At 38.1% G+C, this 24551-nt stretch overlaps 1 protein-coding gene across 2 annotated transcripts in view; it reads left to right on the top strand.

The window, feature by feature from the left end:
- Positions 1 to 376: 376 nt before the first annotated feature.
- LOC139358866 (protein sel-1 homolog 2-like) overlaps positions 377 to 24551 on the top strand; it is an 85359-nt gene continuing 61184 nt past the window's right edge. For both annotated transcript variants that reach the window (XM_071080929.1, XM_071080930.1), the window contains exons 1-2: positions 377 to 830; positions 2659 to 2797. In XM_071080929.1, the coding sequence (XP_070937030.1) occupies positions 2689 to 2797 (109 nt within the window). In that variant the 5' untranslated portion in view covers positions 377 to 830; positions 2659 to 2688. The remainder of the gene's footprint in view (positions 831 to 2658; positions 2798 to 24551) is intronic.

Below are 24551 nucleotides of genomic sequence, written 5' to 3' on the forward strand. Positions count from 1 at the left end.
TGGATAGCGCACTTACTCTGACGCCTTTCTATGCTCTGGCCAGCTGCAGTGTCCGCGGCTGCCATCAACCGCAGCGAGCAAAGCAAGCCGGCGAGGCGAGTCAGCGAGGACAGCCACAGCCCCACAGCCTCCAGCCTCCAGCCTGCGGCAGCCAGCACCTCCTACTCCAAACTGGGAACGAAGCAGCTATGAAGTCAGACACAGACAAGGCTGGTATAGGGAGACTGGCCCACTTAACAGTCTTTATATACCGGATTATAAACTACATGTTCTGATTGGATGAGAGGAAAAGCCTAGGCCTACTCTGATTGGACTTTATTTTCACATTCTGATTGGTTAGTCTACGACTTGCTCTCATCCAATCAGAACATGAAAATAACGTCCAATCAGAGTAGGCACAGCAGTTTTCTCTCATCCAATCAGAACATGAAGTCCAGGAACCTGGCCTGCACAACCTCAGTATATAAGGCACACTAATGGGAGTCACGTCATTGTGGGTTCTGCTGTGTTAGTCCCTGCGTTTCTGTGACTTGCAGTTTAGAGCAGGCAGAAGCCGGTTCTGCCCCCTCACACTGAAAGCTGGAGCCTGTGGAGCCAGGGCTTGCCTCTGCTTGGTGTGTGGCGGCAATGGAGAGAGGCAGCTGGTGGTGAGAGCTGCTGCATGCCTGGCTACAGGAAGGGAAGGAGGAGGAGGCACCTACCACAGGCTGGAGGCTACAGCCTGTGGGATTGCGGCTGGCCTCGCTGACCCTCACCTCCCTGGGTCGCCTTACTGTGGTTGGTGGCAGCGATGGACACTGCAGCTGGCCGGAGCGTAGAAAGGCGATGGGGTAGGTGCGCTCTCCGGGGCTGCCCACAGCGGGGACTGGTTGCGGTGTTATTGGAATGTCACTATTTTGGCGTGCTAGAGTGTTATTCCGGGCGTCACTAGTTTCAGGTGTGCTGTCAGGACTTCGCTTCTCTCAGCAGCAGGGGGACGTAGAGGGGGGTGTGGGCGGGGTGGCAGTGTGGAGGGGCGGATTGGAGTCACTATCTTGGCTGTATTGCTGGCCGCAGTAGGGCTGGTTGGGGGCGCTATTGGGTGCTGCACTGCCCCCGACAGGGGCCGGGTTGGGGCCGCTATTGTGGTTACTCTGCCGGCGGCGTGGGGGTGGGAGGACTGGTCGGGTCCTGACTGCTCGGGCTTCATTGCCCACAGCGGAGTGGGGATGCTCTCCAGGACTGCTCTGCCCGTGGCGGGGGGCTTGTTGGGGGCACCATGTGGGGTTGCAATGCCCGTGGCAGGGGAATAGGTTAGAGGCAGTATCCTGTGCTACACTGCTGGTGGTGGGGCAGGGGAGTGAGGGGTGCAGATAGGTGCTTGGAGGGTGTGGTTTCAGGCGCTATCGGGGCCACACTGTCCATGATAGAGGGTGGGTTGGGTGTGCTATTGGGAGATACACTCCCCGCAGCAAGGGGCAGTTTGGGGGCGATACCTGGCCGGTGGCAGGCGGGGTGGTAGGGTGGGTTGTGGGCACCGTTCGGGGGCTGCTTTGCGGTCAGTGGGGGCGAGTTAGGGGCTCTATCAGCTGCTGCACTGTTTGTGGTGGGGGCCGGGTTTGGTGCGCTATCGAGGACGATATTTCTGGCAGCGGCATACCGCTTAGGGGTGCTGACGGGGTCTACAATGCCCACGGCGGGATGAGGGTGGGGTGCGCTATCCAGGGCATTATTCCCCCTGGCTGCAGGATAGTTGGTGGGTGCTGTCTGCTATGTGGGGCTGCACTACACTTCGTGGGGAGGGGGTTGCGGATCTTAAGGATCCGTGGCTGCACTATTCACGGCGGGGAGGAGGTTGCTGTGCTCTGCCTGGAGCGTCACTGCCTGCAGTGGGTTAGGGGTCCTCTCAGTGGCTGCATGGCCCACGGCAGGGGGCAGGATGGGGAATTGTTCTGGTGCTGCGATGTCCGAGGTAGGGGCAGGTTGGGGGCGCTATTGGGTTCTACCTGGCAGCGGCGAGGGGCGGTGTTAGGGGCACTGTCCCGCGGCCAAGAGCAGGCAGCGAGTTAGGGGCGCTATCAGGGCCTGTCGTGCCAGTGGTGGCAGAGGTTGCAGCAACAGCAGTGGTCTCCAAGGAAGGAGCTTTCCTCCTCTCCCTGGACTCCAGACTCTAGAGGGCGATCTCCTCCTGCTCCTGCTCCAGTGCAGCAAGCACGCAGCGTTTCCGCAGGAATCCTGAGCAGGGCATAGGCCCTAACACCCGCTGTGGTTCCCGGGGCCACGACCTTTCTCTCTGTGTTGCAGAGATCACCTGGGACCCGTAGGAACGACAGACACGGAGTAGCGGACACCACGGGAGGACAGGGCTCTGTGGGTGGAGGCATCAGGATCGGGAACCGGCGCTTGGGTGGGAGGGCTGGCTGGGTGTGAGTTCCTGCTGGTTCTGCTTCCCAAGGAGCGCAGCCCTGGTGCGCCCAGCGGTTCCTGTGGATTGGAGCCAGGCAATGTGGTGTTACCCGTCTCCACTCCACGCCCCAGTTCCTGGTCCGCTTGGGCCAAAAGGACAGGCGGGACTTCGGAGGGTGGATGTGAGTGCCTTCACTGAGACCAGCCCCTGCCACCCAGTGGCCAGGATGACAGGGTGAGGCTCTAACGCTATCACTTTGCGTGCTCCTCTAGGCATTTTGGTTTTGCCTGCCCAGCTGTTCCATGCCAGGAGGAGGAGGAGTTACATGCTGGCAACTTGCAGATGGCCTGGGGCTGCCGCTCCCCTCGCTGCGGTTGGTGGCAGCTACGGAGACTGCAGCGCGCCAAAACGGTAAGAGGACGGCCAGCTGCGGCCATGGCAGGGGCAGGGCTGCGGCGTGGCCAGGTAGTAGGAGCTTTGCAGGGTGGGCCGGTGCATTGAGGGCAACAGCAGCAATGGTTGTACTGACATCCACGCTAGTGGTGGCAGCAGCAGCAAGTCTGGGGGCCGGAAAGAGGGAGTAGGAGCGCTGAGGGGCCTGCCCGGCCAGGACTGGGCTGGGTTGGAAGCTTCGGGTGCTGTACCACAGTCTCGGTGGAAATGGTGGAGGAACAGCCAGGGCAATGAGGAGTTCTACCCCTTCTCTTGCAGTCTCTGGAGGGCGACCTCCTCCTGCTGGCGCATGAACCAGGTGGGAGTGTCAGCATATTCTGTCTCTCTTCCAATGTAATATAGTCATGCACTGCATAACAACATTTTGCCAGCCATGGCCTGCATGTATCAGGGTAGTCCTATAAAATTATAATGAAACTGAAAAATTCTCATTGCCTGGTGACAGCATAGCCATCTTAACCTTGTAATGCAATGCAGTACTCACGTGTTTGTGGTGATGATGGCATAAACAAACCTACCGAGAGCTCCTCTTTCTGTAAAAGTATAACACATACAGGCCAGGCGTGGTGACTCACCTGTAATCCAAGCAATTTGGGAGGCCGAGGCGGGCAGATCACGAGGTCAGGAGATCCAGACCATCCTGGCTAACACAGTGAAACCCCGTCTCTACTAAAAATAGAAAAAATTAGCCAGGGGTGGTGGCAGGCCCCTGTAGTCCCTGCTATTTGTGAGGCTGAGGCAGGAGAATGGCATGAACCCGGAAGGTGGAGCTTGTAGTGAGCTGAGATCAGGCCACTGCACTCCAGACTTGGCGACAGAGCAAGATTCAGTCTCAAAAAATAAAAATAAAAATAAAAAAGTATAGCACATGTAATTACACATAGTACATAAAAGTTGATAATGATAATGAACAACGATGTTACTGGTTTATGTATTTAGTATACTATGGTTTTGGGCATTTTTAAAGAATGCATTCCTTCTACTTATATTAAAAAGAAAAAAAGTTGACTGTAAAACAGCCTGAGGCAGGTCCTTCAGGAGATATTTCAGAAGAAGACGTTGTTGCCATGGGAGATGACAGCTCCATGTGTGGTATTGCTTCAGAAGATCTTCCAGTGGGACAAGATGTGGAGATGGGAGACTGATATTGATGATCCTGACCCAGTGTAGGCCTAGGCTAGTGTGTGTGTATTTATGTCTTAGCTTTTACTACAATGAAGTTTAAAAAATTTGGATACTTATTTTTTGTTCTGAATACTTACCAAGATACAGCTTACAAAGAGAGGAAGCATTGGGGCAGCTCAGTGTGTCTTTTTAAAGCTAACATTATCATTGAGAGAAAAACACAGAAAAAGCTATTCTTCAGAAAAAGTTTGAGTGTTTTATGAATTGATTTGCATTTTCATGGTATCTTTATTGATAATGCACCTTCAACAGTGCAATCATGTGCACATATTTTACCGAGGAGGAGGCACTTAACATAGGTTGAATCAGCTATAAATATATTCAACTGATGACCTCTGCCTGTTAGAATACACACCTGGTTCCTAACTACCTCTCTTAAACTCTAATGATGGTAAGTAGAAAGCTATGAAACAAATTAAGACAATTATCTAAATCCTAGCAAAAATTCCCTTTTTACGTGGAATACTCAGTGAATAAAATATCACTAATTTCTGGAACTTGGGAAGTTTTGCCTCAGTTCAGTTAATTAGGAAAATGAGTCTCTAAACAAATTAATAATGTAAACCAGCAGATTGTGGTCTCCACAAAAGTCAAGGGCAAGTAACTGCTGTCAGCTATTTGTAAATCCAGTCAAGGAAGAATAGTTTTGTCATAATAAAGCACATTTTATTATAAAATTTGTTATATGATGTTAATTGTATAAAATATATTAACATCACATTAAATTAATTTTATTAAGGGAAGTTAGATTTTGAAATATTCTCATTGCTCTATCTTGACTACTATGTTTACTTGAATGTTCTAGTAGCATGTAGAATCTAGTAAAATATCAACTATATAGGGAAATATATTGTAGCTATTACTTACCTTGGAGTTTTCAGTGTCAGAAAGTTCATTGTCATAGGTAACCTAGTAAGCATAAATTAATAATTCTTCTGAATTTAATTAATTAATTGTATCATGTACATTAACCAGTTCATGTAATCCAAGTTAAATTTTACATGCTTATGGCAGGAAGTTCTAAATCCCTAATGTACATCTCTAAAAGACCTGATTTCTTTCCCCAGAGTTATCTCATCTTTTTATCTATCCATCTCTTTCTTCCACTAACAAAATATTCTATCTTAATAGCTGTAAATCAATTGTATTACTAGTCCCGTTCCATCTATGGGAAAACTCCATTTGAGGGATGTTAAGTGACTTCATTAATGCCACACAGCTAATCAGTAGGAAATAACCAGGAGTGGAGGCTAGAAACAACTCCAAATCTATAGTCTTAACATTGCACTGCGTTTGCCATGTCCTCTCAGGCATACAAGTCATAAAAGTATTTCTCAATTATCTGGGAGATTTCTACACTCCACTCTTTCTCAGCCTGTTCCATATACCCAGAGCCCATCACTTCTGTCAGCCTTTTGAATTTTACAAATTTTGTTAAAATAAGATACCATTCCTGATGCTTTTTCCAATTCTTTTAAATATAGAGTGATTTTAATTTTTGTGCACTTCTTAAACATTCGACCTATTCCGTTATTATGCCATTTGTCTTTACCAGCATTGTTTTTACATTTTATAGGTATTCTGTTCTCAACTAAATTAGGGGCTCTTTGAAGATAATAATTACCTTGCTGTACTTTAAATACAGCAAAATTTGTTTTTGGTGTATTGATTGCTGAAGAAGTAAAAACGGAAAGTATAAGCTACCAATTGTATTCAGTTCAAATAGTGGCATACCTCAGATATTGTGGATTCAGTTCCAGGCCACTGCCATAAAGCAAGTCAGACGAAGTGTTTTGCATATAAAAGAACTTTTGCATATAAAAGTTATGTTTATACTACACTGTAGTAAGGGTGCAATAGTATTATGCCTACCTAATCATTTCTGCCTATTCAATATATTGGCTATGGGTTTGTCATAAATAGCTCTTATTATTTTGAGATATGTTTCACCAATACCTAGTCTATTGAGAGTTTTTAACATAAAGGGATGTTGAATTTTATCAAAAGCCTTTTCTGCATCTGTGAAGATAATCATGTGGTTTTTGTCTTTGGTTTTGGTTATGTGATGTATTGTGTTCATTGATTTGCAAATGTTGAACCAGCCTTGTGTCCTTGGGATGAAGCTGACTTGGTGGTGGATAAGCTGTTTGATGTGCTGCTGGAATCGGTTTGCCGGTATTTTATTGAGGATTTTTGCATTGATGTTCCTCAGGGATGTTGGTCTGGAGTTTTCTTTTTTTGTTGTGTCTCTTCCCAGTTTTTGGTATCAGGATGATGCTCGCTTCATAAAATGACTTAGGAAAGAATTTCCCCTTTTCATTTGTTTGGAATAGTTTTAGAAGGAATGTTAGCAAGCTCCTCTTTGTACATCTGGTAGAATTCAGCTGTGAATCCACCTGGTCTTGGGCCTTTTTTGATCAGTAGGCTATTAATTACTGCCTCAATTTCAGAACTTGTTATTGGTCTATTCTGGACTTCAACTTCTTCCTGAGTTAGTCTTGGGAAGGTGTACCTGTTCAGGAATTTGTTCATTTCTTCTAGATTTTCTAGTTTATGTGCATAGAGGTGTTTATAGTATTCTCTGATGGTAGTTTGTATTTCTGTGGAGTTTACCATTTTTGATTGTGTCTATTTGATTCTTCTCTCATTTTTTCTTTATTAGTCTAGCTAGTGGTCTGTTGATTTTGTTACTTTTTTCAAAACACCAGCTCCTGGATTCATTGATTTTTTGGAGAGTTTTTATTTCTGCATCTCCTTCAGTTCTGCTCTGATCTTAGTTATATGTTTTCTTTTGCTCCTTTTGAATTTGTTTACTCTTGCCTTTCCAGCTCTTTTAATTGTGATGTTAGGGTGTCAGTTTTAGATCTTTCCCACTTTCTGATGTGGGCATTTAGTGCTATAAATTTCTCTCTTAACACTGCTTTAGTTGTGGCCCAGAGATTCTGGTACACTGTATCTTTGTTCTCATTGGTTTCAAGGAATTTCTTGACTTCCGTCTTAATTTTGTTGTTTATCCAGGAGTCATTCAAGAGCAGGTTGTTCAATTTCCATTTGATGGTGTGGCTTTGAGTGAATTTCTTAATCTTGAGTTCTAATTTGCTTGTGCTGCCATCTAAGAGACTGTTATGATTTTAGTTCTTCTGCATTTGCTGAGGAGTGTTTTACTTCTGATTACGCGATCAATTTTAACGTGCCAGGTGGTACTGAAAAGAATGTATACTCTGTTGTTTTGGGGTGGAGAGCTCTGTAGGTATCTATCAGGTCTGCTTGATCCAGAGCTGAGTTCAGGTCCTGAATATCTTTGTTAGAATTCTGTCTCAGTGATCTGTCTAATATTGTCAGTGAGGTATTAAAGTCTTCCACTATTATTGTGTGGGAGTCGAAGTCTCTTTGTGACTCTTTGCTTTATGAATCTGGGTGCTCCTGTATTGGGTGCATATATATTTTAGTATAGTTAGCTCTTCTTGCTTAATTGAACCCTTTACCATTATGTAATGCCCTTCTTTGTCTTTTCTGATCTTTTTGGTTTAAAGTCTGTTTTGTCAGAGACTAGGATTGCAACCCCTTCTTCTCTCTGATTTCTATTTGCTTGGTAAATTTTCCTCCATCCCTTTATTTTGAGCCTGTGTGTCTTTGCATGTGAGATGGCTCTTTTCAAGACGGCATAGTGATGGGTCTTGGCCCTTTATCCAGCTTGCCTTTCCGTGTCTTTTAATTGAGGCATTAAGCCCATTTACATTTAAGGTTAGTATTGTTATGTGTGAATTTGATCCTGTCATCATGATGCTAGCTGGTCATTTTGCAGAATTGTGTATGTGGTTGCTTCATAGTGTTACTTGTCTGTGTATTTCAGTGTGTTTTTGTAGTGACTGGTAAAAATTTTTTCTTTCAATTTTCACTGCTGCTTTCAGGAGCTCTTATAAGCCAGGCCCAAGGGTGACAAATTCCCTCAGGATTTGCTTGTTTGTAAAGGATCTTATTTCTCTTTCGCTTATGAAGCTTAGTTTGACCAGACATGAAGTTCTAGGCTGGAAATTATTTTCTTCAAGAATGTGAATACTGGCCCCAATCTCTTCTGGCTTGTAGGGTTTCCACTGAGAGGTCCACTGTTAGTCTTGTGGCGTTCCCTTTGTAGATGACCTGGACTTTCTCTCTGGCTGTCCTTAACATTTTTTCTTTCATTTCAACCTTGGAGAATCTGATCATTATGTGTCCTGGGATTGATCTTCTAATGGAGTATCCTACTGAAGTTCTCTGAATTTCTTGAATTTAAATGTTGGCCTGTCTTGCTAGGTTAGGGAAGTTCTCCTGGATGATATCCTGAAGTATGTTTTCCAACTTGATTCCATTCTCCGCATCTCTTTGAGGTACCCCAATCAGTCATAGGTTCTATCTCTTTACGTAATCCCATATTTCTTGGAGGTTTTGTTTACTCTTTTTTATTCTTTTATCTCTATTGTTTTCTGCCTGTCTTATTTCATAAAGATAGTCTTCAAGCTCTGAGATTCTCTCCCCCAGTTTTCTTCATTTTTCTCAGGAGGTATTTTAACAAAATTTAAAGAAATTACCACACTGTTTACAATTACTGTGTATATTTGTGTTTATGTGTGTACATGTGTGTATGGTTCCATATGAAATTTAAAGTAGTTTTTTTCCAATTCTGTGAAGAAAGTCAGTGGTAGCTTGATGGGGATAGCATTGAATCTATAAATTACCTTGGGCACTATGGTCATTTTCACGATATTGATTCTTCCTATCTATGAGCATGGAATATTCTTCCATTTGTTTGTGTCCTCTTTTATTTCGTTGAGCAGTGGTTTGTAGTTCTCCTTGAAGAGGTCCTTCACATCCCTTTAAGTTGGATTCCTAGGTATTTTATTGTCTTTGCAGTAATTGTGAATGGGAATTAATGCATCATTTTGCTCTCTGTTTGTCTGTTCCTGGTGTATAGGGATGCTTGTGATTTTTGAACATTGATTTTGCATCCTGAGACTTTGCTGAAGTTGCTTATCAGCTTAAGGGGATTTTAGGTTGAGACGATGGGGTTTTCTAAATATACAGTCATGTCATCTGCAAACAAACAATTTGACTTCCACTTTTCCTAATTGAATACCCTTTGTTTCTTTCCCTTGCCTGATTGACCTGACCAGAACTTTGAATACTATGGTGAATAGGAGTGGTGAGTGAGGGCATCCTTGTCTTGTGCCAGTTTTCAAAGGGAATGCTTCCAGTTTTTGACCATTCAATATGATATTGGCTATGGGTTTGTCATAAATAGCTCTTCGTATTTTGAGATACATTCCATCAATACCTATTTTATTGAGAGTTTTTAGCATGAAGGGCTGTTGAATTTTGTCAAAGGCCTTTTCTGCATCTATTTAGGTAATCGTGGGTTTTGTCATTGGTTCTGTTTATGTAATGGATTACCTTGATTGATTTGTGTATATTGAACCAGGCTTGCATCCCAGGGAAGAAGCTAACTTGATCGTGGTGGATAAGCTATTTGATGTGCTGTTGGATTTGGTTTGCTAGTATTTCATGGAGGATTTTTGCATTGGTGTTCATCAGGGATATTTGCCTAAAATCCTCTTTTTTTGTTGTTGTGTCTCTGCCAGGCTTTGGTATCAGGATGATGCTGGCCTTATAAAATGAGGGAGGATTCCCTCTTTTCCTGTTGATTGGAATAGTTTCAGAAGGAATGGTACCAGCTCCTCTTTGTACTTCTGGTAGAATCTGGGTGTGAATCCGTCTGGTCCTGGACTTTTTTTTTGGTTGGTAGGCTATTAATTATTGCCTCAATTTCAAAACCTGGTATTAGTCTATTCAGAGATTCAACTTCTTCCTGGGTTAGTCTTGGGAGGGTTTATGTGTCCAGGAATATATCCATTTCTTCTAGATTTTCTAGTTTATTTGTGTAGAGGTGCTTATAGTATTCTCTGATGGTAGTTTGTATTTCTGTGGGATCAGTGGTGGTATCCCCTTCATCATTTTTTATTGGATCTCTTTGATTCTCCTCTCTTTTCTTCTTAATCTTTTTAGGAGTCTATCTATCTATTTTGTTGATCTTTTCAAAAAACCCACTCCTGGATTCATTGATTTTTTGAAGGGATTTTGGGTCTGTATCTCCTTCAGTTCTGCTCTGATCTTAGTTATTTCTTGCCTTCTGCTAGTTTTTGAAGTTGTTTGCTCTTCTCCTTCTCTAGTTGTTTTAATTGTGATGTTAGGGTGTCGATTTTAGATCTTTCCTGCTTTCTCTCATTGGCATTTAGTGCTGTAAATTTCCTTCTACACATTGCTTTAAATGTGTCCCAGAGATTCTGGTATGTTGTGTCTTTGTTCTCATTGGTTTCAAATAACTTACTTATTTCTGCCTTAATTTTGTTATTTATCCAGTAGTCATTCAGGAGTAGGTTATTCAGTTTCCATGCAGTTGTGTGATTTTGAGTACGTTTCTTAATCCTGAGTTCTAATTTGTTTGCACTGTGGTCTGAGACACAGTTTGTTGTGATTTCTGTTCTTTTTCATTTGCTGAGGAGTATTTTACTTCCAATTTTAGAGTAAGTGTGATGTGGTACTGAGAAAAATGTATATTCTGTTGATTTGGGGTGTAGAGTTCTGTAGATGTCTATTAGGTCTGCTTGGTCCAGAGCTGAGTTCAAGTCCTGGATATCCTTGTCAATTTTCTCTCTCGTTGATCTGTCTAATATTGAAAGTGGGGTGTTAAAGTCTGCCATTATTATTGTGTGGGAGTCTTAAGTCTCTTTGTAGGTCTCTAAGAACATGGTTTATGAATCTGGGTGCTCCTGCATTGGGTGCATATATATTTAGGAGAGTTAGCTCTTCTTGTTGAATTGATCCCTTTACCATTATGTAATGGCCTTCTTTGTCTCTTTTGATCCTTGTTTGATCTTTGTTGGTTTAAAGTTTCTTTTATTAGAGACCAGGATTGCAACCCCTGCTTTTTCTTTTTCTTTCTATTTGTTTGGTAGTTTTTCCTCCATCCCTTTATTTTGAGCCTATGTATGTCTTTGTATGTGACATGGGTCTCCTGAATACAGCACACTGACGGGTCTTGACTCTTTATCCAATTTGCCAGTCTCTGTCTTTTAATTGGGGCATTTAGCCCATTTACATTTAGGTTAATATTGTGATGTTTGAATTTGACCCTGTCATCGTGATGCTAGCTTGTTATTTTGCCCATTATTTTATGCAGTTTTTTCATAGCATTGATGGTCTTTACAATTTGGCACATTTTTGCAGTGGCTGCTACTGGTTTTTCCTTTCCATGTTTAGTGCTTCCTTCAGGAGCTCTTGTAAGATTATCAATTGATCTCAATTGATAATTATGGCTGTTCCATTCCATATACTATTTACTTATAGAAATATGGTTGGTAGTATTTTAAAAAATAAGTGCCATTGCTGATTATGCAATATATATATGCAACAAAACTACAATTTACCCCCAAACATGTAAAAAAAAAAAAAATTAAAGAAAAAAACAAGAAAGAATAATTATGCATATGAACATTGTCAATGGCCACAGCTTTAACCACTGGCTGCTTTTCACTATCATTTTAATTCCCACATTTAAATATTCATCTTTAGGTAATAATTTTTTTGGTAACTAGATCCTTAAAATTAACCCATCGTTTACATTATCGAGAAAAAGGATAGCAATGACTAGAAATAAGTCGAAAAGTGACAGGGACAGAAGAATGGAAATGGTCCTATGGAAGATAAACTTTTCAGTCTGTAATAATTGGTATGGAAAGAAACCAAATGCATACTAACCTGCTTTTGAACTTGCGGCTACAGTGGTCAATTATTTTACAAGCCAATTTTAGACACTTAGCAAAGCTTCACTTAAGCCAATTTTGTCGGTTTACGCTCAATATAAAGTTAATTTTTAAAGGGTTGATTTGGGCAGCTAAGCAGATTCAGCTATAGCATCTGACATCTGCTGCTTAGCAAATAATAATATTAGCAAAGGAATAAAAATTTCCACAACAAGAGAGTAGACAGTTTAGTAAATCATTGGAACACTTTAATCATAACTCTTTTCTCATATTAAAAAAACAAAAGAAAGGAAAAGAAAACAAACAGGAAGATCTCTGCAGGAGAGTGAGACTTCCAAATGAAGTAAATTTGACTATCTGGATAGAAGACAAATTTTTATTTATTGGGGAAAACTACTCACATTTAAGTAATAGATTTCAGTTTATTTTCTATTCTTTTTAATGAAATGTGATTTTGTCTCTGCAAGTTGATATCCAAGGCTAAGGGTAAATGTCTCCATTCTTTCCTTTCTTTTAAGTTTTATTTCTGTCAGCTTATAGGGAATGCATATCATAGCAACACCAACGTTTAGGCAAGAGAAAAGTCGTAGTTTCTCTAAGTAATATTACTTTACCAGGAATGAGATAAAACTGTTTTGAGACCAAAGAGGAAACACACCAAAAAGCAACAGAACGAATGTGAGTAAAAAGCATCTGCCCATACCCGTACTTTCTGTACAGGGAATCTTAGTAATTTAAATCTGGAACCATAAAGTTGATATATTTTTAGCAACCTTTATAACATGGCCTCCACGCTATAAAATATTGTGCTAAAGGACTTGCATTACTGTTTTCAGTGCTACTTAAATTGTTGTGTATGTTACATTTATATAAAATAGTTGAAGACAAGATAGATGCCTCAGTCAGTCCAGGCTACTATAGTAAAATACAATAGATAAGGTGGCTTAAACAATAAACATTTATTTCTCATAACTCTGGAGGTTAAGTCTAGGATCAAGGTGCCACCAGATCCAATATCTGATGAGGGCACTCTTTCTCGTTTGTAATGGATTTATTTTTTCCTACATACTTTTACGGTGGGCAGAGAGAGGGAGAAAACAAACTCTCGTCTGTATCTTCTTATAAGGGCACTAACTCCTTTCATGAGAGCTCCACCATAATGACTTAAATAACTCCCAAAGTCCCCATTTCCACTACACTGGAGGTTAGGATTTCATTATGTAAATGTTGAATAGACAACAACATTGAACCCATAACAATATATTAATAAGCATTAAACATCTATGATATATTCAAAATCATCAAAGTGGTGTTATGAGATAACGATGTAAAAAAAAAAAAAAGAAGAAGAAAAAATAAAAAACAGTCACGCTTTCCTGGTGTGAGTAAATAGAGTTGAGCTTTCAGGTTCATGGTTTTCAATTAAAATGTTTTTCAAAGGGACGAAACTGTCTACTTCAATAGAAACATGGAAAAAAAAAATGAATCACCATGGCAAATGTTTTCCTATCCTTGAAGAAAAATACATCTTTTTTTTTTCCTTTTTTTTTGAGATGGAGTTTCACTCTTGTTGCCCAGCCTTGAGTGCAATGGCATCATCTCAGCTCATCACAACCTCCACCTCCTGGGTTCAAGTGATTCTCGTGCCTCAGCCCCCCGAGTAGCTGGGATTACAGACATGTACCACCATGTCTGGCTAATTTTTGTATTATTAGTGGAGACGGGGTTTCTCCATGTTGGTTAGGCTGGTCTTGAACTTCTGACCTCAAGTTATCTGCCCACCTTGGCTTCCCAAACTGCTGGGATTATAGGTGTGAGTCATGATGCCCAGCTTATTTCTGAGGAATCTTAACAATATGTCACTTTACATGAATAAAATCAAAAGTTAATAGATTTGCTTTTGTAGAACCATGTATAGAATAAAAAATACTTTATGAATTATAGTTCATGATTACTCTCAATATGAATAATATTTTAAAATGCATTATAAAAACAATAATTAAAATAATTATCTGAAATTTGAAAACTATCCCTGAATTAAAAATGCAAATAATTTGCGATAGACACAATTTTAAAATAAGTGTGTTTGCCTTTGTAATTATTTTCCTCCACCTTTGTATAAAATGCCCTTATGTGGTCAAATGAAATTATAATTTTCTTTCAAATAAAACTCATGAGCAGTCATTTAATCTATTTTCTAGATAATTGGCTAATTATGTGTTTCTCTCTCCATCTCATTTTTCTCTCCATTTATTATGGCAGAATGGTTACATAGCATAGAGGTGGTCCCAGAAAAGTAACTTCCATCACACATGAATCTCCATTTCTCTAGAAAATTCCCATGGATTACCCTTTCTAACTCACCCCACAGCCCTTATCACTTAGAATGAACCTCTTTCATGGAACAGTTCTTTACATCTCTGCCTACTGTAAAATGTTCTTATAGTTGAATATGCATATAATGATGAAGTTGAAAGGCAAACAGTGTAGTATAATTATGTCAGGAAGCATGAAACTTTCCAAAGTTCATGAGACTATAAATGTGTAAAGATAATGAAATTTCGGAATCTCATCCTCTATTTACATGCTTCTTTAAAACTTATTTTTTCAGGAATTCATCTGCCAATCCTTTCTTGCCTACCCTTTCACATTGTCCTCTCATGTATCTCTCACGTATTTGAAGTCTTACCATAGAATAGTAACTTGGGAGTAAAAATTTCTGGCATAACAAAGGGACTTTTCAAAATATAGTACTTAACTGATGAAATCTCTCTTATTAAAATAAAAGCTATATAGGCCAAACAAGCATAGGAAAAAAATGTTCGACATCACTAATCATTAGAGAAATGCAAATCAAAACCACAATGAGATACTGTCTCACACCAGTCAGAAAGGCTATGATTAAAAAGTCAAAAATTAACAAAAGCCAGCAAGGTTGCAGAGAAAAAGGAATACTTGTACGCTCCTGGTGAAACTGTAAATTAGTTAAGCCATTGTGGAAAGCAGTGTGGCAATTCCTCAAAGAATTTGAAACAGAATTACCATTTGAGCTAACAATCCCATTACTGGTTATATACTCAAAAGAATATAAATTGCCCTACCTTAAAGACACATGCACGTGCATGTTCATTGCAGCACTCTTGACAATAGCAATGACATGGAATCAACCTCGATGCCCATCAATGGTAGACTACATAAAGAAAATGTGGTACACATACATCATGGAGTCATACACAGCCATAAAGAAGAATGAGATCATGTCCTTTGCAGCAACACAAATGGAGCTGGAGTCTATTATACTTAGCAAACTAACAGAGGAACAGAGAGACAAATCCTGCCTGTTCTCTCTTATAAGTGGGAGCTAAACAACATGAACACATGGACACAAAGAGGGAAACAACTGACACTGGGGCCCACTTTAGGGTGGAGGTAGGAGGAGGAACAGGATCAGAAAAAAAATACCTATTAGTCATTATGCTTATTACCTGGGTGACAAAATAATCTGTACACCAAACCCCAGTGACACACAATTTACCTATATAACAAACATGCACATGTAACTTTGAACCTAAAAGTTATAATAAAAATGTTATATAGACCATAAATTTTATTGTTAATTAATACATATCAAAATTTATATACAGTTTTTAGATAATACTGTACTGATAATTTTATTAAAAATGTAAACTGAGAAGCAACTATTTAAAACTTAATCACTCAAAAATCAGAAAATTTTCAGTACTCTTTGCCTCTTCCCTGTCACTAACTCCACCTACCAAAATGTAAGCCCTATCTTGATTTTCAAAACCAAAGATGAGTTTTTTCTGTCTTGATATACATTCATATAGAACATATTCTTGGGTCTAGGTCTTTCATAAATATTATCCTCATAAGACTATTCCATATTATTCTATATACTTATTCTAATTATTAAATAATATTCTATTACATAACAAAATGCTATTCTGAAGTTGATGAGCATTGAGCTGATATACAGTTTCTCATTTTAATGTATAATGTACATTTCTTCTTATAAAAGTTTTAAACACATTTGTGTTATTTACCTGGAAATAAAATTGCTGAGTTATAGAATATTCATATGGTTACTTTTTCAAAGGTATTCTACGAAATTTCATTACCAACAGTAATTATGATATTTTAAGCAGTTTGAGACTTCCTAAACATTTTGTTGTGTGTATTTTTCATATATTAGCCATTCTGGTGCTTATATAGTGACATTTGAAAGTAATGTAACGGAGTATCTCAGGCTTGAAATTAATTTTGAATTTTTTTCTTTCCATCCAAATCTCAGAATTACAGCCTTGTACTTTCATTTTTATTTTTATTTTTAGGTAGAGTCTGGCTTTATCACCCAGGCTGGAGTGCAATGGCATGATCTCAGCTCACTGCAACTCCATCTCCTGAGCTCAGACAGTTCTCTTGCCTTAGCCTCCTGAAGAGCTTGGATTACAGGCTCGCACCACTACATCCTGCTATTTTTTTATATTTTTAGTGTAGACGTGGTTTCACCATGTTGTCCAGGCTGATCTCGAACTCCTGACCTCAGATGATCTGCCTGCCTGAGCCTCCCAAAGTGCTGGGATAACAGGCATGAGCCACCACACCTGGCCCAAAACTTTCTGTTTATATCCCTTTCCCACCAGGACTTTCCATGCACAGCACTCTCTTATCTAATTATGTGCTTGCTTAGAAATTCTAGGGACAATTTAAAACTATACTATAAAGCTCCAATAACCAAAACAGCGTGGTACTGCTACAAAAACAGACACATATATCAAGAAAACGGAATAGAAAACTTAAAAATAAAGTTACATACCTACAACTATCGGATCTTGTACAAGGCAGACAAAAACATGCAATGGAGAAAGGATTCTTTATTCAATAGATGGTGCTTGTATAATTGTTTAGCCATATGCCAAAGACTGAAGTTGGATACCTACCTTTCACCATGTACAAAAAATTAACTCAAAATATATCAAAGATTTAAATGAAAAACCTCAAACTATAAAAATGTTAGGCAGCAACTTTGAAAATACTCTTCTTGATATCAACCTTGCAATAAATTTGAGGGTAAATCTGCAAAACCAATTGTAACAAAAACAAAACAAAAACAAAAGCAGACAAGTGGGACCTAATTAAACTAATTACTAATGAAATTACTAATTAGTTAATTAAAGAGATTCTGCATAGCAAAAGAAGCTATCAACAGAGCAAACAGACAGCCTATGTAATGGGAGAAGATATTCACAAACAATACATCCAACAAAATCCTAATAACCTGAATCTATTGGGAACTTAAATCAACAAGCCAAAAAATAAAAATAAAAATAGAAAAAACTCAATCAGAAAAATGGGCAAAAAAAATATGATCAGAAACTTCTCAAAAGAAGACATACAAGTAGCTAACAAATGACAAAATGCTCAGCATCACGAATCATGCAAGAAATGCAAATCAAAACCACAACGGGATACCATTGCACACCAGTCAGAATAGGTACTATTAAAAAGTCAATAAACAGATGCTGGGGAGAGTGTGGAAAAAAGGGAAAACTTATACACTGTTGGTAGGAATGTAAATTAGTACAGCCACTGTGAAAAGCAGTCTGGAGATTTCTCAAAAACCTTAAAACAGAGCTACCATTTGACCCAGCAATTTAATTACTGAGTATGTACCCAAAGGCAAATAAATGATTCTTTCAAAAGGACAAATGCATATGTATGGTCACTGCTGTGCTATTCATGATAGCAAAGACATGGAACCAACCCAGGTGCACATTAATGGTAGACTGGATAAAGAAAATGTGGTACATATACACCATGAATTCTATGCAGTCATAAAAAATAGAATCGTGTCCCTTGCAGCAACATGGATGCAGTGGGAGGTAATAAGCTTAAGTGAATTAATGCAGGAACAGAAAAACAAATACTGGATGTTCTCACTTATAAGTGGCAGCTAGATATTGAGCACACGTGAATATAAATGTTGGAATAATAGACAATGAAGACTACTGGAACAGGGAGGGCGAGAGAGGGCTGGGTTGAAAAACTAACTATTGAGTCCTATGCTCATTGCCTGAGTGATGGGATCATCATCCCAAATTTCAGCATCACCCAATATCCTCATGTAACAAACCCGCATATATACCCCATGTATCTAAAAGTTGAATTTTTTAAAAAATTACATTTTACTCCGTAAATATACATACTTATTATATGTTAATTACAAATAATTTTTAAAAATTCCCCGTTCCCAAAAGAAAGAAGTTCCAGGGGCCAATTTGAATCAAATCAGCGATAGACATCAAGCTGCCAAATCCCCTGCTTAGTCCACCACTACTGGGCCAAAGTCAGCATGATACAAACCCAACCTCCAGACAGGTGGTTACCCAAGATAACCTTCAAAACAAGATACAGAGACCTGCACCCTCTTGCACCACCCCACACCAAATTTTACTTCCTAAACCTCTTCACTCAGCCGAGAAGGCTGACATGGTTCCTTTGAAGCTTAAGTTCATCCATTCTCCCATCTGCCAGCATTTGGTTGATAAAAGCTGCTTTTCTTTACCACACCTAGCTTCTCATGTTTTGACTCTGAGCACCAAATAGCTGGACTTGAGTCGGTTACGTTAAGTGCAATAATCTTTTTTTTTTCAAATAATATATCTTTTATTTTAAAAATGTTCTTATGGTGTTGCACTGTATTGTCTTTAATTGTATTGTCTTGTCTTGTCTTGTCTTGTATTATATTTCACTGTATTGTACTGGTGTTGGTGGAAATTTTTGGTCCTCTTGTCTGGCTGTGCCCCAGTTCTGTGGAATGTTTTGTAGTAGACACAGTATCAGGCATCCCTGTCTCATGCAGAACTGAGTTAACTTTTTCACACTTTACTATTATTTGTCATCTTTGTACTTTGTTGTAGTTTTCTGAACTTTATTATTGGTTTATTTTTATCAATACATAATAGTTATACATATTTTTGAAGTACATGTGATACTGCTGGTGATGTTCCTGGTGCTAGTGATGATCCTGATGCTGGATATTTGGTTTTGGTTTTCTGTGGGGAAGTGAAGCCAGATTACTAGCATTCTGCCATTTTGGTGACATCACTCCACTGAGGTATTACTCTTTTTTCTTTTCTTTTCTTTTTCTTTTTCTTTTCTTTTCTTTTCTTTCTTTCTTTTTTTTTTTTTTTTTTTTGAGACAGGGTCTAACTCTGTTGATCTAACTGGAGTGCAGTAGCACAATCACGGCTCACATCAGCCACAACATCCTGGAATTCAGCAATCCTCCTAGCTCAGCAACTTGTGTAACTGGGATTAGAGGTGCACACCACTACACCTGGATAATTCTTGTAATTTTTGTAGAGAATGGATTTCACCATGTTATCCAGGCTGGATTTGAACTCCTGGGTTCAAGCGATCTACCTGCCTCAGTCTTCCAAAGTGCTGGGGTTACAGGCTTCAGTCACCACACCTGGCCAGTAGTACTCTTTATTTTAATAAAAAGGTCATTCTCTATTTCTGCTTTACTAAAAGTGAATGTTATGAGTACACTTATTATTTATTAAGAGAGTTTTATTTATCTATTGAAATGATATGACCTTTGATTTTTGTTAATGCTATGAATTATATTGAATGTTTGCAGATGCTAACTTACTATTGCATCTGTGAATTAACCTCCTTTGGTTGATGAATTTATCCCTTTCCTTATTGCCTAATTTCTTTTGCTAATATTTCATCAATGATTATTAAATCTATGTTTAGGACAGTGGTGCTTCTGCATTTTTCTCTTCTTGTAATAAATTTATCTTGTGTTGGTATCAATGCTACTGTGGCCTCATGAAAATAATTATTATTTCTTCTTTCATTTTCCATTATCTGAATGGTTATGTATAAATTTGATATGAATTTCTTAAGTGTTTGGAAGAATATGAGGAATCTATATGAGTCTAAGCATATGGGTTTATTTTTATAGAATTTTAAATAATCAATTTTAATTTTGTAACAGATATCAGACTTTCAGAATACCTATTGCTTCCTTTATTTGTTTTGGTACATTGTGTTTCTCAAAAACTACCACCTTCACAAAAATTGTCAAATTAATTGACATAAAGTTGTTCCCACTAACACCCATCTTTTGAAAACCTGTTCATGTTTCCTCTAGACCAACAAGAAATGTTAATAGTAAAGTTGGATCATAAGTACTAAAAGTAATGTTGGGTCATAAAAATCATTTTTAGAAACAAAAATGATAAAATATTCGTAACATACTTTTTAAGTGAATAGTGCTTTAAAATTTTAATTAGACTATATATGCAGAAAAAGAAAAAAATATAGTGACACATACACAGGCAAAGGGCACACACTAAAGTCATAACAAAGCTACCCCTGGATAATGGGAAGACAAAAATGCATATCACTTTGTTATTACAGGTTTGTTTTTCTACATTTTACATGGTTACCATAAACATAAATTGTTTTCATAATGAGAGTAAGGATTCAAATTAAAAAGCAATGGGAGGCCATCGTTTTGTCAGAATCAGTTTCAAAATGAATTCAATTTATAAATAATATTTATGATTATGTAAATAAATGTAGTAATGTGTATTCCAAGGACTTCCTAAATGTGTAAGCACACCAACTTTTATTTCAATATTTGTTTTCAGAAGAATAAAACAATGTTTCTCTAAATCTTTTTCTACTTTTTCTGTAATGTTTACTTTTATTAGAAAATAAATTTGATGCCATTTATTTATAATGATGTGCCAAATGCAGGTTTGTTATTTCTCACAATTATAATTTAGTGTCATAATTTAACAGGATATAAAATTGGAAAACATTATAGAAAAACTACTTTTTGTTTTTGATTGTGAACATCTCTACTGACATAGAAGGCATGGCAACATGATCAATCAGTTGCACAATTAGGCCCTAGGTAAGTAATAATAGGAGATAGACGTGGCATCAAGAGGAGAGTTACGCATACTTCTGAGTCTAATTTAGTCCTCTGCAAAAATATTAACATGTTATGTGATGGTCCCTAATATCACTGAGGTTCAGTAATTAATTAGAAGGACTCACAGCACTCAAAAGTTGTTATATTCAAGGTTACGGTTTATCATAGCAAAATTATACAAATCAAAATCAGCAGAGGGAAAGTGCATAGGGCAAAATCTGAAGGAAACCAGGTTCATATTCTTTCCCAGTGGAGCAGCATAGGACCCACTTAATTTTTCCAGTAAACAGTGTGACAAAGTGCATAAAGTGTTGTCTCTAAGGAAATATAATCAGAGAGTAAATATCCAAGGTTTGCACAGAGCTGTTGCTGTAAGCACCCTCTATCTTGTGGTCAACCTACAGAGCAGGATAGATAAGCACCCAAAATTTGGTTTGGATATCAAGGCTGACGAGGAATCATTTACCCACCAAGTTTCTAGACATCAGCCAAGGGCCAATCTGACCAACAGACTAGAAGGGCTCACAGCACCCAAAAGTTGTTACCCTCAAAGTTATGGTTTATCATAGCAGAATTATACATATAAAAATTACCAGAAGAAAAGTGCATTGAGCAAAATCTGGAGGAAAGAAAGTACATAAATCGAAGAGTTGCTTAGGATAAAAGTCTGAGCCAACAGTGTAAACTCATTTTTTTTTTTTTTTCACAGGTGTACACTGAAGTTTAGATTGATTACTTGGCCACTTGGAGAGCATAAGATTTTTTTTAGTGAGGCATTAGAATTTGTTTCCTAGACTTGTACTCCTTATGTAACCTGCAGATAATAGGATATATTCAAATAGAGATATTAATATATAATATTCAAATAATGTGTTTTACAAAATATCTTGTCTGTCCAGAGTCTGGGTTTTTATCTGAGTCGTCAGCTTTGAACTTTTTCTTCTAACTCTTTGTGTAGTGTGAATTGATGAGGTGATCTTATGGGGAACAGATCTACTGTACTGCCAAGGTATAGTGTCTTAACAACAAAGCAATGAATGTGTAAAATAGATTTTTGCCTTATTGCCTTCTCTGCCCTGAGTGGTTTGTAGTTTGTATCTGTAGTTGTTTTCATTTATAATCTAATTCTTTTGGAGAGCCTTTGCCTAAAAAGTTACTATTTCTATATCTATGGTTACAGATATTTATATATTTATATTAGTTCCCAAATATTTTAGTTTGTCTTTTTGATGAGAAATCAATTAATAAACATTTTGGAACAAACCTTGTACAATATGAAAATAGAGTTTAGTTGACTTACATCTATCTGTCTGGTAAGTATTATCAGTATGCTTTCAAGGTTGTTAACACTTTTCCATTTGAAGGTGATAGTTTTAAAATTTAATTATATTTAGATATAGGAAGAATCAAGTTATTTTTGTTGAAGCATAGTTATGATTCTTTTAATGAATAGGAGCTTGAATAAATATGCAAGGAATGGCACATTTATTAAAGTAATTATATTTTGAATACTTAGCTACAAATTTTATACCTCCTGGCTGAGGAGTAAAATTGAAATAGCAAACATACTATAATGCAATTTACAATATAATTAGTTGTCAGTGGCATTATGTGTTTCATGTAACTCCATTATTAAAACATTTACAATTTACACAATCAGACAAATAATTTAAGGAGTTTGAGATAGAAGAGTTTTTTTCCTACTTACAATAAAAGGCTATTTACAAGCAGAAGTAATGGCCAGTTTTAGATGCAGGGACAGGTTAAGCACCATAAACCAGTTTGAGATGTTTAACCCAAATAAAGTGGAAAAACATATTTTTATTGTATTTATTGACTGTTTTTGAAACAGAGTCTTGCTCTGTCACCAGGCTGGAGTACAATAGTGTGATCTCGTCTCATTGCCTCCTTTGTCTTCCCAGTTCAAGCAATTCTCCCAACTCTGCCTCATAAGTAGCTGGGACCACAGCTACTTGCCTGGCTAAATTTATGTATTTTTAGTAGAAACGAGGTTTTACCATGTTGGGCAGGCTGGTCTCAAACTCCTGACCTCGAGTGATCCACCTGCCTTGGCCTCCCAAAGTTTTGGGATTACAGGCATGAGTCACTGCCCCCTGCCAGAAATACATATTTTTAGTATTAAAGTGTGTTTCTGTTTTTTTTTTTTTATGTGAAGGATTCTCAACAAAATGATAAAATGAAATGTTTTTATGGTTTTACCATGTAAACACAAATACATTTTATATTAATCATGAAATGATATATTTAACTTACCAGTTAGAAATACCATACAAAAGTTATTTTGCTTTTATTCTGAGTTTTAGTATTCAGAACACATTTTAGAAATAATCTTTATTACATCTTTACTGTATATGTTGCAGGAATATCACCTGAATCTGGGCTATTATCAGTGCTAGGGTCCAGACATATTTAGGAACACTGGAAAATAAACTCTATAGGTTCAATAGAAACCTCTTTACAGAGAAGCAGAGGCCCTTCTTACAAGAAAACTCATTCAAAGGGAAAACTAGACCGGCTTCTAAAAGCTAAGTTCATTAAGAGACTCTTCAATTTTGGATGAGAGGAATTCTGATTAGAGCCAGGTGTCTTCCATTGGATTTATATAAATTTCCTGACACAGTCTGAGGTCAGATTGAGGTTGAAATTATGGGATCTCTTTTAAATTTATGAAAAACACAAGTTAAGGCATATTTTTCCCATTGCCTGGAGAATTTTATAATTTAGTGTAATTTCAAAAAAGAGTTAACTGTGAGTGGGTTTGGGGGTTAGGATTACAGAAGGAAATACAATTTCCATGCACAGAAGCGGTAAATAAGGGAACTATAATGGTGCGTTTTTTGTTAAAAGCACAACTGAAATACCCCAAGCTTCTCACAGAAACAATTCTGTAATACTTTACAGGGCTCTGGGGTCTTTGTAAAGAGGAGCCAGTAATAAAGGAGACTATTTCAGTTAATTTGTTGTCATCATTATTGTGTCTTGAAAGGGCCACTCTGTGCCTCCAGTTACCAGTGTCACATTGTTGTCAATTTAGAATGATAATCTTTCATTCCTCCTTGGTGCAGCTATGTTTGATGGCAGGGCTGATTTAGCACTGGGTGAAACTCGAGATATGTTTTGTACCTCCTCTGCCTTTTCTTAGAAAAAAATCAGATTAAAATTCAGGAATGCCTTAAATAACAATAAAATCTAGAAGTTTTGTAGGTTTTTAGTTTTTATTTTAGATTTTTTGGACCCAACAGAGTACTTTTCACATCTCTTCTTGTAAGTAGTATTTAATCACCTGTTTTATCTACAAAAATTCTTTACCTAGAGTGGGCATCTACATACTATGGCCTATAGACCAAATTCAGTCCACGGCCTGTTTATTTTTTTAATTAATTAATTATTATTATTTTTTACCCACTAGCTAAGTATTGCTTAACATTTTTTTAAATGGGTTGTTAAAGGAGAAGTAGGGGGAAGAGAGGGAGAAATGAGACTGTATATAGAATGCAGAGCCTGAAATATTTACTTCTTGACTCTTTACAAAAAGTAAAAATAAAAATTGTTGATCTTTGCAGCACAGCAGCACTTTCAATATTACTTTCAACAATCACAGAAATATTTTATATCACAGATATCCAAGACAATATTCACTCTTACAGGAGTAATTATTTAACACTTAAGTTATGGCTAGTATTACAGAAGAAGTGACTTTTCTTGCTGTTTCATTTAAAATAAGTTACATATA

The sequence above is a fragment of the Macaca nemestrina genome, chromosome 15 (assembly GCF_043159975.1).
Source record: "Macaca nemestrina isolate mMacNem1 chromosome 15, mMacNem.hap1, whole genome shotgun sequence".
Taxonomy (NCBI): domain Eukaryota; kingdom Metazoa; phylum Chordata; class Mammalia; order Primates; family Cercopithecidae; genus Macaca; species Macaca nemestrina.